Source organism: Talaromyces amestolkiae (assembly GCF_001896365.1).
Source record: "Talaromyces amestolkiae strain CIB chromosome Unknown scaffold14.1, whole genome shotgun sequence".
Taxonomy (NCBI): Eukaryota; Fungi; Ascomycota; class Eurotiomycetes; order Eurotiales; family Trichocomaceae; genus Talaromyces; species Talaromyces amestolkiae.
The window spans coordinates 352,074-369,386 of record NW_024468050.1 but is presented as its reverse complement, the minus strand read 5'-3'; the positions used below and the strand labels follow the sequence as shown (position 1 = coordinate 369,386).

The 17,313-nt window shown below is 47.9% G+C and overlaps 5 protein-coding genes across 5 annotated transcripts; 2 read left to right on the top strand and 3 right to left on the bottom strand.

The window, feature by feature from the left end:
- Nucleotides 1-298: 298 nt before the first annotated feature.
- On the top strand, nucleotides 299-1,168 carry BHQ10_007089 (uncharacterized protein; the record flags this gene model as incomplete). Its single annotated transcript, XM_040879746.1, has 1 exon — nucleotides 299-1,168. One exon carries the CDS (start codon nucleotides 299-301, stop codon nucleotides 1,166-1,168), a length of 870 nt encoding a protein of 289 aa, XP_040735593.1.
- An 826-nt stretch (nucleotides 1,169-1,994) lies between these two features.
- BHQ10_007088 (uncharacterized protein) lies at nucleotides 1,995-3,831 on the bottom strand (the record flags this gene model as incomplete). The annotated part of the gene is made up of 3 exons (XM_040879745.1): nucleotides 1,995-2,200; nucleotides 2,255-3,631; nucleotides 3,750-3,831. The coding sequence occupies 3 exons, from the start codon at nucleotides 3,829-3,831 to the stop codon at nucleotides 1,995-1,997; spliced, it is 1,665 nt and encodes a 554-aa protein (XP_040735592.1).
- Nucleotides 3,832-7,181: 3,350 nt separating this feature from the next.
- BHQ10_007087 (uncharacterized protein) lies at nucleotides 7,182-9,686 on the bottom strand (the record flags this gene model as incomplete). Its single annotated transcript, XM_040879744.1, has 1 exon — nucleotides 7,182-9,686. One exon carries the CDS (start codon nucleotides 9,684-9,686, stop codon nucleotides 7,182-7,184), a length of 2,505 nt encoding a protein of 834 aa, XP_040735591.1.
- A 3,273-nt stretch (nucleotides 9,687-12,959) lies between these two features.
- Nucleotides 12,960-14,759, top strand: BHQ10_007086 (uncharacterized protein; the record flags this gene model as incomplete). The annotated part of the gene is made up of 2 exons (XM_040879743.1): nucleotides 12,960-14,569; nucleotides 14,633-14,759. 2 exons carry the CDS (start codon nucleotides 12,960-12,962, stop codon nucleotides 14,757-14,759), a joined length of 1,737 nt encoding a protein of 578 aa, XP_040735590.1.
- A 176-nt stretch (nucleotides 14,760-14,935) lies between these two features.
- BHQ10_007085 (uncharacterized protein) lies at nucleotides 14,936-16,256 on the bottom strand (the record flags this gene model as incomplete). The annotated part of the gene is made up of 3 exons (XM_040879742.1): nucleotides 14,936-15,680; nucleotides 15,740-15,799; nucleotides 15,970-16,256. The coding sequence occupies 3 exons, from the start codon at nucleotides 16,254-16,256 to the stop codon at nucleotides 14,936-14,938; spliced, it is 1,092 nt and encodes a 363-aa protein (XP_040735589.1).
- Between the last annotated feature and the right edge of the window lie 1,057 nt (nucleotides 16,257-17,313).

The following is a 17,313-nucleotide window of genomic DNA, read 5'->3' as shown; positions in this document are numbered from 1 at the left end:
AGGGACTCGACCATATCCTTTCCGGGATAGTATAAGATACTAAGACTGCTCACTCATCGATTGTTGTAGTTGCAGTCTCTTACCCGACTTGTTCTTCAATCTCGATTGTTCTTTCTACAACCTTAAATCTATCGGTGGCTTTTGTGTCTCTTTGGTTTGTTCTTTTGGCTGGATGTGAGCCAAATGCCCTAATCTGACCCATCTTGCTGAGGATTTTCGCCGCACACATTTCTCTCGCAATCAGACTATCTTACTGTCCATTATCTGGCAGCTGAGAGCGACGATATCACATTCAACCATGGCGGCTGTTAAGACTCCAATGTCTATCAGTGCGCTACTGAATCCGCAGCAACAGAATGCAGGTATCAACACATCGCAACGTCTCGACCTCCCACTGCGACAAATGCAACTCGACGACACGAATAGCATCCACTACAAACATGCTGAAAACCGACATCAAACTTCAAAAAGAATACACTATGACAGCAGCGAGGGACACCGATCACCAACAATCATCGACGACAGCAACAAGATCCAACAGCAAGGCTCAGCGGGATACCGTTATGAACGCTTCGACTCCGTTTCCAGCACCTCCTCAACCACAATAAGTGAACGCCGAAGAGCGCCTCGACCCAAATACACCGACGAAGAAATGTACTTCATTTGGTACCACCGCGTAGACCTCGATGAAGAATGGCGAGATTGCACAGATGCCTTCAACAAGCAATTCCCTGGCCAGGGACGCTCCGAACGAAACACGCAGGGCATCCAATGCAAATTCTACCGTTTTATTAACGCCAAAAAGTGTCCTACGGTACGGGAGCAGCGACGACTGAAGGATGGAGAGTTTATGGCTCGAGGCCGATCGACGCGAGAGAGGCTGTTGCCCAAATTTGGCGTTGTGGAGTGGTGTCATGTTTGGTACCCCTGGATGAGGGCTGAGCATGCCATTGCTGGTCTTCATCCTGGTCCGCCATTGCATTCGATTGAGCCGCTGCAACATAATCAGAGCGGTCAAAAAGCTTCGGATGACAAGCAGATGATGAGGACGTATAGTCAGTCATCGATTTCGTCAACAGCGTCGATTTTGTCATCAGAAGCGTCGACGCCGGAGCCGTATACGCCTAGCTCTTATTCGGACGATGAAGAGGAGATGATGGTTGCTTGATAATATATCATCTTATCTACTCTCTACAACCCGAGAAAAGAAATCCCCCCCTATTCGACTCCCTCAACTTCTTTCCTGCTCTTATCTGACAATATTCACACCTACATTCTCAACATCTACACCTTCGATTCTTGTACCTCCTTTGTCTTACTTCCCTCAAACATTCAAATACGCGCTCATGTTTCGATTTTTGGAGAGGCTATCTGTCGTTACTGCATCGTTCGGGCTCGGTGGTAATCTCTTTCGTTCGCTTTGTCTGTTTCCTTGCTTTACCTTCGCCTTTTTGTTTTTCATAGCTGGGTTTCTGCAGTTTGTTTCCTTTTATTTTTACTTGTGCTGTTCTTCTAGCGAGAACCATGTACGGGGGCTGGCCAGGCATGGACTGGACCACTCGAAGCCCTTTGTTCTCCAATCTCACTTCGGTCGGCCTTTTCCTTTTCTTTCTGGTTTTCACTGCACATGTTCTTGGTGGATAGTTCTTGAATTTTCAGTTCTTTGACGTTGACGTGATGGGTCTCGGTGGTGGCTTTTTCCTTTATTTCCTTTAGCTATGAGCAAGTTTAGCCAAGTGTGTTGTCTTTGTTTAACTTTTGTGTGGTCTTTGTCCTGCTAGGGTTGGCTCTCTGTTTGCTTTTTGAATTTTTGTTTGTCCGTCACTTGATGATAAACCATTCTACCACTTCTTGGTAACTTATTACAAATGCTACGTACATGTGAAAATCAAGCAATTGATCAATAGACAGGATTATCACTACAACAAGTTGCCGGAATAGAGTTATGATTAACCAGAGCTAGATAAGTCCCAGTCTAGAAACCGGACAGTGACTCACTCTTCATCATCATCCCCAACGTACTCATACATGTACTTTCTGTAATCAGCATCATCGGCCTCTTCATCAAACTCATTGACATCAAACTCTTCATCGTCAGAGTTCGCAGCCCGGTACCGACGGTATATACTCGGATTATCGTCGTATTCGTCTGCGGACGAAAGTTCGTCGTCTGGGTAGTCATTTGCAGGATTGTCCTCAGCTGTTTCTCTAATTAGTAGAGAATCAAAGTATTTGTAGTTAATGGAGGGCGTACCGTTAGAATCAACATCGTCGCCATCCCAATCTACCTCAGAGTCCTGGTCCTCTTCTAGATACTGATCCCAGATATCTTCGTCATCTGAAGTGATGACCACAACACCGATGTCCGTCCGTGTCGGGTCAATGCTGATACCGCCTGGTGTATTGGCCTCGGATAATGGATCTTTGTAGCTTGCGATGTCCGACTTTGGCGTAGCTCCCGATACCGATGATGCGACTGTGTGGATCGGAACGCGGATATAAGTATCGTAGACGTAGTCACCGTCGCTATCCATTTCTGCCTCTGCGACGTGTATTGTTTTGTCTGGCTGTTCCTCTGCCATGCGCGACGCCTCGGTAGGAACTGTCCTTCGAGCCCCCGGATTACGGGGCATGTATTTCAACGGGCCTTTTTGTCGCTGCGGCACAATAGCAGGAGCCGGAGCAGATGGTGGCTTATGGTAAACGTCCATCCGGTTCTCCTCCGCCTCTATATCAAGCATAACCTCTTCAAGCTCTTTCGCCAATTTGTCTAAATCGTCTGATTGAGGCTCATATTTGGTCGTCAAATGCTCCTTAGCCGCGGAAATGGTCGACTTTTGCTGTTCCCTCCATTGCTTCTCTGCCTTGTTCACGATCGGTCGTTTTCGCCTTATGGGCACTTCATCCTCGGTTTGTGTCTTGGCTAGCTGAGACTGAACAACTGTATCTATCTCAACACTGCTTCCCGCTGTCTTCTCGAGTGTCTCGAGAACCGATACACCTCTGAGAGAAGGAGCACGAGTAAGCTTCTCGACGAGAATAGCTCGAGCCCGACTTGGCGTGTTGCCTTTGGACACTCCGCTTCCAGTAGCAACGCTCAGCGGAGTGCTGGGACGCGAGATGTGGAATCGACGAAGCGACGTCGGAAATGGCGCAGGACTCGCGCTGAGAGGCGGCGTAGAAGACGGCGATGCAGGGGTCCCAGTCTTAGACGCAGTTGCGGACTTCTCATTCTCACGATCTGAAAGTCCATCCGAGACCCCTAGGAATTTGCTAATGGGCTCCTGGAGCCGCTTGCGTTTGGCGTCAGCTTCTTGACGTCGTGACTCGGCCTGAGCACGTTCTGCGCGAAACTCTGCACCGGGCGAAGTTGCTCGAACAGTAGGGATACCGCTTATCCCTGCTGGGGTTCCCGCAGGCCTGATCCGACTGCTGCTCGGAAAGTCAGACGTGCTCACAGACCTAGGACTTCGCAGTCGGTCCTGCACAGCTGCAGTCGCAACAGCTGATGATGGTGGTGAAGGCGCATCTCCAGCACTGTCGGCAGTAGTAGAATCACCTGGGACTTTGACTCTTTGGAAGACAAAGTCTGTAAAACGCCGCTTTTTCTGGTGCAGCTCAGATTGGATATCTATTACGATGTTAGTCCATGTTTATGAAGATGAAAAATGAAAAACATTAAGATTTGCTTCTGTGAATTTACGATGTATACAAGGTCATACGTAAAGCGTGGGGTAAGGTAAACTTACAAAGCGTGTCAACAGGCTCCTCTTCTCGTCGACGCTTGATGTGGAATTGCTCAGGAGGCAGTAATCTGTCATTTGAAGCCATTTTGATTTCACCTTCCTTGTATTTTTTGCGCCACAAAGAAATCCTCCTTTTGCGTGTTATGGGTTGTGGTTACGAGACCCGTCAGACCACTGCCAGTGGCGGGAAAWATTTCAAGAGCAGGTCACGTGATGGGAAGAGACCGATTGGAGGGGAGATGCCGTTGAATATAGCCCTAACCTAACTCATCTGCACCAATTTGAGGGCAAATAGTTGACTTATAAAGATTCAATGAAAAAAAAAACACTGGAGCAGATTAAAATAGTCTGTTGGCTGGACCTCGAAGTTTGATTGGACTAACTCGAACTCTATGTGTCATTAGGTCCTGTGGTGACAAGCCCTAGCACTAAGACGTTACGAAGCAGTCTTGGATCAAATTTACAACGTAAGCTATTTTCAGCAGAATCTACATAGTTTCTAGAGCTAATATTATGATATGCTTGATTCCAGCCATTTAGTAATCGTCCTAATTCTTCAGAACTTCCAAAACGAAATGAGGAGCCCTCAATGGAACCAAACTTTGGCAGAACCAACGCACAGCCGAAAATGTTTGGTACGTCAGGAATGAGGCGACAATTACATATACGAGTACTTTTTTCAGTGCTGTAGACTGACTATAGGTCGGTCTGATGTGAGGAGCGGTTCATATTCTCTAGATCCTCTTACGCTGAATACCCCTGAAACACCGTAAGAGCAAAGTCGAAATTTAGAAACTAGCCAAATCCTCCCTTTGATTGAAAACCATGTTCTTTGCGCAGAATACCGAAAAGTATCATCACAAAAACTATCACAGCAAACGTTCCCTGGTCAACCTGGGCCTAATGTGTCTCTCGGCAGGCTTATTCAATGCGTTCCTCTACTCACAATTGGACCTATTGCACTCCAGTTTTAGCTATCTAGTGACCATCTTAGCTTGGCCACATATTCAAAGTGTTGGCCTGAAAAATTGGATTTATTATTCGAGAAATGTTTCTGACGCTGCGTACAGCAACTCACTTATCGGAGGTCTGATAGCGGTGAATCTTGGACTGCTGTACATTGCTTCTAAATGGAGCCGCTCATGTTACTCGGAGCGTAATCTTCAACATGTTTTAGAGCCGGCGCATATTGGCACGTTGATTAGTTATATGTGGGAACGAAGCAAATGCTATCAAGTAAAGGCGGGCATCGACCGGTACCCTGGCACCCTTAAGAAGAGAATCTCATAGAATAGAAGTTGGCACGTTGTTTCACATTGACTGAAATGCGTACCTGTCCTAATTTCAATGGTGCTAGATCACTGCCTGGATCATTACCTAGAAAGCAGTGCCAGTATGCAACATTATTCAAAATGTGCAGCAGCAGTTACCTGATCATTCAATATTGCCAGCGTATAGCTGCCTATACCTAGCGTATAAACCCAACGGTCTCCACTAGTTCACAGCATCAGAAACAATAATCTGCACCCAGTTCTCTCCATTCAATTTATTGAGCAAAACGCCAAAGAGCAACACTGAGAATCATGGCACCTGACAGTAAGCTAGCCCTCGTGCCTTGGCATAATGTGTCTGTCGACAAGCCTACTCAGCTCATTTTCGGGCATACTACCAATTAGTGCGGAAGACAACGTTCCACGTTTTGCCGTCTTGTTATACGCATCGTTTGGGCTTAGTGTCCCTTGAGGGTTTGGTCTAAGCATCTGGATCGATTGTACAAGTCGTATTTCCGAAGCCGCATACTCCAATTCACTGATTGGGGGGTTAATCGCGGCGAATTCTGGGTTCGCATATATCACTTTTACTTCACGGGGTCGCTCTATGAACTTCCAGAGTGCATTGTCGTATGTGCCATGGTCAGCTTATTTGGCGATGTTACTTGGGCTTTGGTGGGCATGAAGGGAAACAGTGACCAGGGGCATCAAGCGGCTTTTATTTGGGTATAAGGCATATAAAAGCAGGGGTTGGGAGGACATCGATTTTGCTTTTTATCTCTGCCTGCACTGAAATCACCTGAGTAGTCCTCTTGGAGGTGGTTCATTTTGCTCTGTGTATGCGTGTGCGTTCATCATTCGTCGTTTAGTCTATTACTAAAGTGAGAGATTACCTTTAGGCTTCAACAAATCACTGCCCAGATTGAATTTGATAAAAATCGAGCAGATAACACTTTCCAGATGTTCTACTCGTTCTTACTGGGAGTAGCTGCCTGAACCCCGGCCTATGAACCGGACGGACTGTCCCAACTATCAAAGCATATGCACCTTTTTCCTTCAGTGCATTTACCTCAAAGAATCCAGAGCTAGCTAGGCTACAACTTTTAAAGTATACCCTATACGATCACCAGCTTGACATTTGACACTCGAAACTCCATAATGCAATAACCACTGAAATCCACAAACTCCACCAGAAGCAAAGCCTTCACAGGCCTATGCCTGATGTGCCTAGCAACAAGCCTGTTCATCGTAATTCGCCACTCGCTATCCTATGACATTGATCCAGTAGGCCGCGCCCTCTTCTTGTTGCTGTCCCTCGTCTGGGATTTCGGGCTAGATACTTGGATGCAGAACCTGAGACGCGCCTCTGAAGATAAGTGTAACAAATCAATGATCGGAGGCCTCATTGCGGCGACGAATCTTGGGGTGCTCTACATATCTCTGTATCCGGGTATGTCTTTGGAGAATAAAGTGTCGCATGTGGCTTGGCCGACTTGGGTTTGCTGGTTGGGTATTGGTGGGCATGAGCTGGATTCATGTATCAATCCCATGAGATGTTATTGCTAGTTGGGAAGGACGTATAACTTTAGGTCAGGATCGAGACCAGAATTTGCTAGAGTTGAAATTATTCGCTGCGATGATGATACATGATGATATAATAGAAAATAACTGAGCTATTATACAGAGCTCCCCCCTTAACCATACCAAACCCTAGCCTACCTAGGTAACCGTGCTTTTTTTAGTCTTTCTTTAGTCAGAAGAAGAAGAAACGAAGGAAACACATGTTGATGGAACAGAACGAAACTGAGCACCAGCCCCAAATCCAGCCGAGTTTTTCCATATCTCGAGGGTTTGTCAAAAAGCTTTCGTTAGCCAGCTAGCAACACAAGTTTTAAATGAAGGCTTATTAAGAAATGAATTAGATCAAAGGGGATAAACCCTGTCGTGTAATAAAAGGGAAAATATCATTTAGACAATGCATAAGATCAAAACGAATACATGAATCAGAAGAAGAATGGTACTAAAATATCAGTAAAAATGGGGCATGACAGATCAAGAAGAGAAGCAAAAAAGAAGAGAAGAGAATTAATTGTTTAAAACACATAGATGGAAATTAAAATGCACCACCGTGGATCAAAAACATATGAAGCACTGGGTTTCTGTCTTATTTCGCTCCAATCTCCTCTTCAGCCCAGCCAGGAAGAGAAGACTCATTTTGAATGGCTAGACCAAAGCCACTGTGATTCAATCCGCCCAGCGCAGAGCCAAAGCTGGAGAAGCTTCCTTGAGGCTGATGAGACAATCCCGAGCGACCGTGAGAAGGCTGGCTGACACTCGGTCCAAAGGGCTCTTGAGAGAATGAAGGAAGGCTAACAGCTCGAGAATGCTGAATTCGAGGAACGCTGAGGCTGTTGGCAGAGCTGTGTGTGGCTCCAGCGTGGCCGTTGGAGACATTCAAGAAGCCATTGGAGGGTTTTCGTTGGTGAAGGGAGCTTTCCATACCACCATTTGGCATCTCATTGGAGGCTGCTCCATTGTACAAAGCTGCCTGCTGATTGGCAAGAGCCTGCTGTTGCTGTTGTTGAAGAGTCGCCAACGTGATGGGGTCCGTCAAGCGATTTTCCTGGTCTTGTCCTTGCTGGGAAACATGATTCAGGTACATCGTCAGCGGGTTGTTGTTTCCAGTGTTGAGAATGGACGAAGGAGATGACAAGTTTTGCAAAGGGGGTCGGTTTTGCTGCCCACCCTGGGAGCCCGTCGATCCTGGAGCAGGCGACAAGGCCGGTCGTGTTGGGCTCGGCTGAGAACCGCTCTGGCTGTTGCTCTGCTTGAAGCCATTCAATGGAGATGGTGACTGATCTTCCAAGCCATTTCGATTTTGTTGATTGTTGTTGTTGTTGTTCACTTGACGAGGGGCATTGCCGCATCGGTCCTTACCAAAATTGATTTTGAATCGCTTATATTCCTCGCGGCTTCGCATCCCTTCGATGGCTTTGATAGCATTGGCGATGTTTGTGAAGTTCACAAAAGCACAGCTCTTCTCTCTCAAGGTATTGACGAGCTCAATCTCGCCATACTCGGAAAAGTCCTGACGAAGGCGCTCCTCGGTCCAAGTCTCATCCAAATTACCGATATATACGTTTCGCGAAGCTCCACCACTGACTGCTAGGGCGATAGCTGGAGGGAGAGCGCCGGAGTGCTTACCCCAGCCAATCTTAAGCCGTCTATTATGGATCATCAAGCCCTGAAGGTTGCTGAGGGCATAGAATGATGCAGCGGATGTTGGGTCAATGAACGTAACAAAGCAAATATGCTTGTCAGGGATGTAACGTATATGGTGCAACAGGCCACCGCGGACCACATTACAAATCTCTTCGATAGTCGTCTCTGGGTGGATGTTGCCTAGATATATGGTACGATTTCCGAGGTTGTTGACACCACCAGCAGTGGTTGCAACAGCGGCTGCGGCAACGGATTGCTGGGCGAGCGCATTGGAAATCAAATCGCGGTCTGCGCTGTTGAGCACATGAGCATAGCCAGGAGCGATACCCAGGTACTGAGCGGCATTTTGTTGTTGAGTCTTTGACACGTAGGCACAGCGGTCCTTTCCATAGAAGACTCGGCGAGGGGCTTGCCACTTGGCCTCCTGGGGAAGCTGGGCAACTGCTTTGATGGCGTTGCTGATGGACAAGAAATGAACAAAGCCAATGGCCTTTTCCTTGACAAGCTTCACGGTGTCGATGGGGCCGAATTTCCCTAGCTCTTCGCGTAATTCCTCCTCTGTGATATCTTCGGGGAGACTGCCCAAGTAAACATTTCGAGAGGCGCCAGATTGCTGGACTGCTACAGCGACCGATGTTGGGACCTGGGAAGGTTTGCCCCAGCCGATCTTGATATCGTTGCCCTTGATTGCCAATTTCTTGAGAATGGCATCGGAGTGGAAGTGCGTAGCGGAGCTACTGTCGAGGAATGAAATGAAAGCACAGTTCTTGTCTGGTAGCAAACGAACGGACTCGATTTGGCCACTGCGAACGTGGTTCAGAATCTCTTCTGCCGACGTTTCCGCCGGGATATTGCCAAGGTACACAGTTCGGCTGGTGCCTGATAGCATTTGCGGCCCGAGATGGACCGAAGCGTTAGATGCACCAAAACCAGCATTTGTCAACCCAGGGAACCCACCGATTGGTGACTGTGGCCCTCCTAAAAGCTGAGAACCAGCATATCCATCTGCAGTAACCAATCCGGGGTACAATTGAGGAGACAAGGCATTCTGTTGCGCCTGAGTTGGGCTGCTCAATTGATTCTGGGCATTCTGGTTGTGTGAATTTGCTTGAGAGAAACCGCCAAAATTGGCGAATTGAGGAGACGCGAAAGCGGACGGAGTTCCAGGTTGGAAGGGACTTCCGAGCAAGAGCTGGGAAGGAAGAAGGGGTGTGACATTCATGTCGAAGCCGGATCCAGGGGCACCTAGGTCGTTACCGTTGTGAAAGCCAGATCCAGTGTTTATAGAAGGGATGTTGGCTCGTCGAGAATCGCGGTTTCCAAAGCTTTGAACAGACGGATTGTTGGAAGTGAAGGCACCGTGGGAGAAACCGGTCTGGTCTGCGCTGAATCCAGAGAATTTCGACATTGATGGCAAACGCGAGTTCTTGGAATCCGCTGTTTGCATGGCGAGCATGTGCGGCGGTAGGACAAGCTTGTCCTGTATATTGGACGTAAGTAAAGCCGTTTTGAGGGACGAGATCCGGTCCTGATTTCACCGACGCAGTCACGCGAGTGGTGAATGAGGCGGATAGTACAGTTGGTTTGGTCGTGCACGAGAATGGTGAATCAGATCGATCTGATGCTTCGGACCGAGCGTGTAGAATAACGGTGTATGACGGAATCAAACTCCAAAACTAAATTGGATATAATCAACGAGTGGGTAAGGCCTCAAGGGCATTGATTTCTTTCGTGAATATATATATGCTAAATGTATGAGCGCTCTCGGTCGATCTGAGTCGCAACGGAATCCTCAGAATCAAGCGAACGTGAGGTTATGACGAAGCGATGAATTGTTATGGAGTCGAAGAATCGAAGAGCTGGCGCGCAGGCTAGCAAAAGAAGGTCTCGTAGCTTCGAGGTAAGAATAGCTGAAATAAAGACTGACTGAGGTGAACGAAAATCAGATAAATTGGACCATGAAGGCGAAACCAGGGGTGGTTGTTTACCTTTCCCCAGATTGAATCAAACACACAATTATACCGAAGGAGAGCGGCGTTCGGGAGTTGAGATTATAATAGATAGCTGGATCCCAGATAGTGGCAATAAACGAAAGAAACATGAAGGTCGCCTGGGGAGGAATAGAAAAGAAACGAAAGAAACGACCGAACGAGCGAACGTGGAAAAGTAAGGAATGGGAGAACGGTATGTAAGAAAGAGAAGGACGAAGAGATGAAGATGGTTGAAGAAGGGGGGAAAAGATCAGAAGAGAACAAACAATAATTATTGGCAAGAAGGAAGGCGGGAAAGGAGGAGCGGAGGAAGGAAGGAAGCTGCGACGAAACAGGCTAGACCGGCAGCTGCTGTATGTATCGACGATTCTGACAGTACATCTTTGCGAAAGACAATATACTACACACTCAGTTTTTCAGTATTATTGTATCTGTCTCTACTCTCTTGATTGCTTAACTTATTTACCTAGAATACTACATTCTGCGCGCTGCGGCTCAAAGCGAATTCCAACCAAACACCGAGCACACCTGGAGCTGAGAGGGATACGAGTGCGTACGGAATCCGGACAGTACTTGTACCAGCTAAGACTCTTCCAGTAATTATACTATGGGTAGGGCTTCGCTAGGCTGCTTACTAGGACGATCCCAGTTGGTGGGGATTATCAAATCGTTCTTTAACTTCTTTATGCACATAATCAAAAGAGAGTCTAATAGATTAAGTCGCGAGTGCTGAAGCTGAGGCTTTTCTCGATTAATTTTGGAATTTTCGCGCATACCTTTGGTGCTCGGAGATCGGAAGCTGTTGCAAATGACTCGATAATTCCATGCGCATATATATAGTAGTATGGCAGTGGCTTGATTCATGCTGGGTAGTGTACGGAGTCTAGTGTTTTTGGTCAGGTACGGAGTGTTGACACCAGGGATCAGGGGAATTGTTCCATGGATGACCCTGGACACACCATAAACACGTACGAAGGGGAATTTCAGACTTTCAAGTTCCAAGACGTACCGTCATTAATCAAGATTCCCGATCTAGTCTGTAAGCTATTCCCAGTTTCCCAGCCAGGGGTAAGTCCAAGAGATAATTTCCAGGTTGGTTAGTGAGCTTAGCTAATGACAGCCCGAAGCGGTTAGTGCAAAACCAAAAGGAGCGATCTGACCGATTCTGACGATGACTGCCGGGAATGCCCCCATATTCTCGTGCCTTGTTTGCCCAATGAACGCCTCTCCTGGCATCTCTCTCTCTCTCTGAAGTTTCAGCATCAGATGGATGATTTCACATCCGTATCCTCTGGTCAAGATGTGTACACTGGGCCGTCTATCGATTAGGGAAATAACGACAAGAGACCAGACGAGTACTGTCGACTTTCGTATCTCGACCCGCTGTGAATCTTAGCAGAGCATTAATATTTAAGGAGCAGATAGAACGTGTTGGATGAGAAACAAAGCGATGTTGGGTGTGCGTGCGGAGTCTTGACTGGTCAGATCAGCCGCCTGCACGTTATATCGAGTCAAGTCAGTGAGGCGATCAGTCGATACTTGGTAAGAGCTCTTATAGGACGAGTATCGAATTGGTAAGATGAAAGAGAGTGATTTACTGTCCACGATGCATACCATCGATGGATTGTCCGGTGGCTGTAGATATACCCTGTCCCAAGCTGAAAGTACGAAGTCATGCATATGAGTTATCAGCTGTGCATTGAGGTTGATTGTTTGTCAGGTTTTGAAGGCGATCCATCTCAGTGGGTCCAGCCCCTGACTAGACGCTTAGTTCCGCTAGTCTGTCAAAGGTTAGCTCCCGATGTAACGTCATGTGATCTGGGTTTATCTTTTATCCCTTCTTTACTATGGGAGAACCAATTGACCTTACTACGTTGAGGCTCTATCGTCTACTGTATGCCGATAGTCGAAGAAGTCATTCTTTGTATATTAAGATAGGTGGGAATATGCGAGCCAGGTACTAGTCCAGAATCGATGGCGCGAGTAGCAAACCAAGGGCAATACAAATGCTTCATGCAAAAGGAGTCCTAGTTGCATTCCGCAAGGGTGAGAGATCATGATTGATTGCTCGCTGCTGATTGACGGTTGATACTGTCCAAAGACTGTGCTGGTTATGAAATTGTCTCTGACTAGGTCGATTGGGTCGGTGATCCAGTACATCAGAGGCCGATGACGGTGCCTTGAGTAATGGATACATATTGCTGACAACAATTTAAAGAACATGAACACGTAGAGCAGCGTACAAACTACGAGTTGTTTCGTACTATTGCGAAGTGTTGCGACAACATTTGTGGTCGCATGTTGCTGCCACATGCGTAAGGTGTCGACGTCGAGATAAGGACGACAACCCCTCATCGGCCTCTTTCCGCCTAGTCGCGTTTTGTGCGTTCAATCGTTCACCTGCTTAATATTTCCCACCCCTCACTTTTTTGTGCTTGGATATCGACGTCGACACAACAGTACATTCCGGGAGCGGGTATTGGGCATTGCCATTGCTCGACAATAACGTCAACTTGCAAGTCCCATAATTGCATCTAATTGGTTGGTACCTTTCTTTTATCTCTGAGTCATCGCCCCTCAGGTCGCACAACGCACGTCGCACTCGATCTACGTTGGCAGCCATACAAAGCTAAATTGTCGTCCAGTTGAAGATACTCTAGTTCAACCTGAATTGATTTGAATTTTGAATAGGCAATCAGAAATACCCATCCATACTGCTGACAACCAATATGGCAACTCCCGAACGGCACATCTACATCGACGAAGATGTCGGCAAAGACGACTCTTCTGCCAATGGTACCGAAGCCGCTCCCTACAAATCCCTCCTTCATGCCATGCTGCAACATGCTCCAACCACCGAAGGAATCAGCTACCTGATTCGCAAATCGGTCACCGGTCCCGTCGAAGAGGGCAACGAAGCTGCGCGTCTCGAGTGGAAAGCACCATCTGCCTCGGCAGTCAAGAAGTCAACCCGATTGTACGAAGGAGCACAGAAGAAGGCAGCCAAGGCACAAGAAATTGCGATTCGCGAAAAAGCAGAGAATGAGAAGCGTCAGGTCGTGCTCGAGGAGGCTAAGAAGGTGGTCATCAAAGAGGACGCCTCTCTACCCAAGCCAGTGCGCATCCGACTCGACGTCACAGACCCTGCAATTGTCAAACTGCGCACTCCAGAATCAGACGAGCCGGGAACCCGAGTTCGCGTGCTCGGTCGCGTTCATCGTCTGCGCTCACAAAAGGATGTCATTTTCATTACTCTTACTGATGGATACGGATACCTCCAGTGTATTATTACTGGAGATATGGTCAAGACATACGATATGATGACCTTGACTTTGGAGACTTCTATTGCCATTCACGGAGAAATGCGCGCCGTGCCTCCCAAGCAGCACGCTCCCAACGACCGAGAATTGCACGCCGACTTTTTCACAATCATCGGCAAGGCAGCTGGTGACAAGGAAGCTATCACCAGCCGTGTGGCACCCGATGCCGATCCTCAGACACTCTACGACAACCGACACTTGGTTCTCCGCGGGGAGACCTCATCATCAGTGATGAAAGTGCGCGCAGCAACTTTGAGGGCCTTTAGGAAAACTTTTGAAGCGACTAGAATGTTGGAAGTCACTCCTCCCTCGATGGTGCAGACACAGGTTGAAGGTGGTAGCACACTATTCTCGTTCGACTACTACGGCGAACCTGCATACTTGACACAATCTTCGCAACTATACCTCGAGACATGTCTGGCTTCCCTTGGTGATGTTTTCTGTATCTGCCCATCCTTCCGAGCGGAGAAGTCACTTACCCGTCGTCATTTGTCCGAGTACACCCACATCGAAGCCGAGCTCGATTTCATCACGTTTGACGATCTCCTCGAGCATTTGGAAGAAGTCATCTCCCGAGTTATCCAAGAACTACTCGCAGACGAACAATCTGCCAAACTCATCAAGGAACTCAACCCAGATTTCAAAGTTCCCTCCCGCCCATTCAGACGCATGCGATACTCCGACGCAATTGACTGGTTGCGCGAACACGACATCCCCAACGAAGAGGGCCAACCGCATCAATTCGGTGACGACATTGCAGAAGCCGCCGAACGTAAGATGACCGATATCATCAACCAGCCGATTTTCCTTACCCACTTCCCCGCCGAGATCAAGGCATTTTACATGAAGAAGGACCCCCAGGATCCTCGGGTTACCGAGAGTGTTGACGTGCTCATGCCCGGTGTTGGTGAAATCGTAGGAGGAAGCTGCCGTATCGACGACTGGGAGGAATTGATTGCCGCTTATAAGCGAGAGGAGATGGACCCGTCGCCATACTACTGGTACACCGATCAGCGAAAGTAAGTGTCTTTTTTTGTGTTCTATTGTTATTTATTGAATAGTTCGCTAACAAACTTCGATAGGTACGGATCATCGCCTCACGGAGGTTACGGATTGGGACTTGAGCGTTTCCTGGCCTGGATTTGCGGCCGCTACACCGTCCGTGAATGCTGCTTGTACCCGCGCTTCACGGGCCGATGCACGCCATAGTTTCATGATAAGAGTTTCGGGATGAGAAGTAGTTTGATAAAATGCATTATATTTTTTACATGATTGAATCCCAGTTTGAATGGTTATTGCATTAGGAAATTCCTCATACATGATATGAGGAATTGATACGAAAGATAACGCCAGTCACTACCGCCGAAAGGTTTCGGCTGATCTAATTAAACCTTCATCCAAAGCCCCTCGTGCCCATCCTCCGCCGAAGTGATGATATGCGGCACAACCAACTCGACGCCCTTCGTAGCGCCCGCACTAGTCGAGAAGGACGGGTTGTGGCGCGGCGGCAATGGACGGCCTGAATCAGCAGCGGCATAAGCGTATGCTCCGTAGCCGTAGGAAGTGGTAGTAGTACCAGCAGCGCTGATGTAGTCGCCCGAAGACGAGGGTGGGCTACTCGTCACCGACGACGAGGCGGTAGTCGGGCTGGGCGTGTTGACGAGAGAGGGTGTGCCCATGGTCGACAGACTGGTTGTACTGTTGCGGGTGGTGACCGGGGTACGACGAAAGGGCATCATGGCGTGCAACAGCGTCGAAGGCGTGGAGGAGGAGATTCTAGGATCTTCGCGATGGTAGTGGAATTGAGAGAGATAGGTCCATGCATCGCTCGAGGCGAGTGAGCTCGATGATGCGTTGCGTCCATGTTGTCGACCACCATCACTGCCGGCTATGATGGGCTTCCATTCAGTGGGGTCAAGATCCGATTGGGAGTCGTGCAGGTCGGAGGGTATCCTGCCGAGAGTCGGGCGGACGACTGGGATGGGTTTAGAGGGGGATGTGATTGATGATGTGGAGGAGGAGTCCATGTTGATGTGCGTATTTGTGTAGATAGGTGAGGAGGAAGGGGAGGTCATTGTGTATGTGTATGAGGAGGCCGAGAGAGGCTTGCAAGAGTCTTTGCGACGGCAGCTATATAAGGATGATTAGAACTGAGACATTCGTGACTGGGGGCGCCGAGATATACATACCTTTCACTGCAATACAGAACCGAGTTGCTGGGCACCGTTATCTGCTTCTCACACATGGCGCTAAGATAAGACGTCAGCCATGTACGTACACATCAATGAAATAGACCTCGCAGGCGAAGAGCGCATATATGCCGTGGAATGTGAGACGAACAAGAACAAGGAACAAAAATGAGGCGGGACGCATAGGCCGCAGTCCAGAGATAAGCAGAGACAAGGATTGTCAAACATACCAATATTGCAAGAAACTGGTCGCCATCTCCAAGTGTTCGTCTTCCGGGTTGACGGGGTGACTGGCAGGACCGGAGCCTGCTCCTAACAATTTACCGCGCGATTGGTGTGATTTGTTTCGGTAATGGAACTGATGAGCTGAAGCGCTCTTGCGGTGATAGACGGGCGGCCGAGTGGATTTGGCCGATCCTTTCTTGGAGGTAGTTGGAGGAGGAGTGGTGGTTTTGTTGAAAGTGGAAGAAGAGGTAGAGGGAGTGGAAATATGGCGGTGAAAAGGAGGTCGTTTCATGGATGGCGGTGAGGTAGTTTGATTATTAGGATTATTATTGTGAGGGTTAGGTGCGGCGCCTCTAGTATGAGGCTTTTGATGGCGATGCATGGCTGAGTCCTTATCGGCAAAGATATGTCCAGACCCACCCGGATGATCCTGGCGGTGGATCAAAGGGATGAATCAGATAGATAATAGGCAGATAATAAGTAGTTGTCGGTGCTTTTGTGCGACAGACAGGTAAGATAATGAAGAAGAATGAGCGATTTGGGGTGTTTGGGGTGTTTGAGTCGATGATCGTGATGTTGATGTAATTTTGCGAGATGTAATTTGGAAGATGCAGGTACACGAGGGTACACAGATCGCTACTGGCAGGGATAGGGTCAGAAAAGTGAAACGAAAAAAAAAAGAAAAGAAACGAGCAGGGAGATGACTCACGAGTATTTTATCGGATGTATCTTGCTATCTCTCGCAGCCGAGACGATAGACAGAGAAAGTATTCGTAAAAGATACAGAAGTATGCTCGATAAGAGATAAGCAGCACGAGGAGCGGTGTGCAGGAATGAAGAGAAAAGCGAATCTTAAATCAACAAAAGAATCTCAAATCCCAAAAGAGGACTGCCTAAATAATAAATAAGACGATGATCCAATGCATTCGCAATATGGGATAATCGATTGATCCATCTGATTGTTCTCGACTCTCGCAGCACGTAATCGCCTCTAACTGGAAACAGTAATGTTTCTAAGGTCCTTAACCCTAACTCAATTCTAGACCCATTTTCTAGAAATACGTATACTACATGGTAGACAACAAACAATATTATTTGCGGAATATTATTGTTCTTACTATCGCGCCTGACAGAAAAAGAAACGACGAGATAATGAATCATGCACGTTGGTGCGATGGCGTTGATAAGTCGATCTATCTAAGCCTTTAGCCCACCGCTGTCCGAGGCACGAGGCTAGACCACTCGTTCACGAAGCCTTTAGTCACAAGTATACGACTACAGTACGCACCGTGGTGGTTAGGCACATAAGACAAGACGAATCAGACCTCCAACTCAGTAAAACTAGGTGT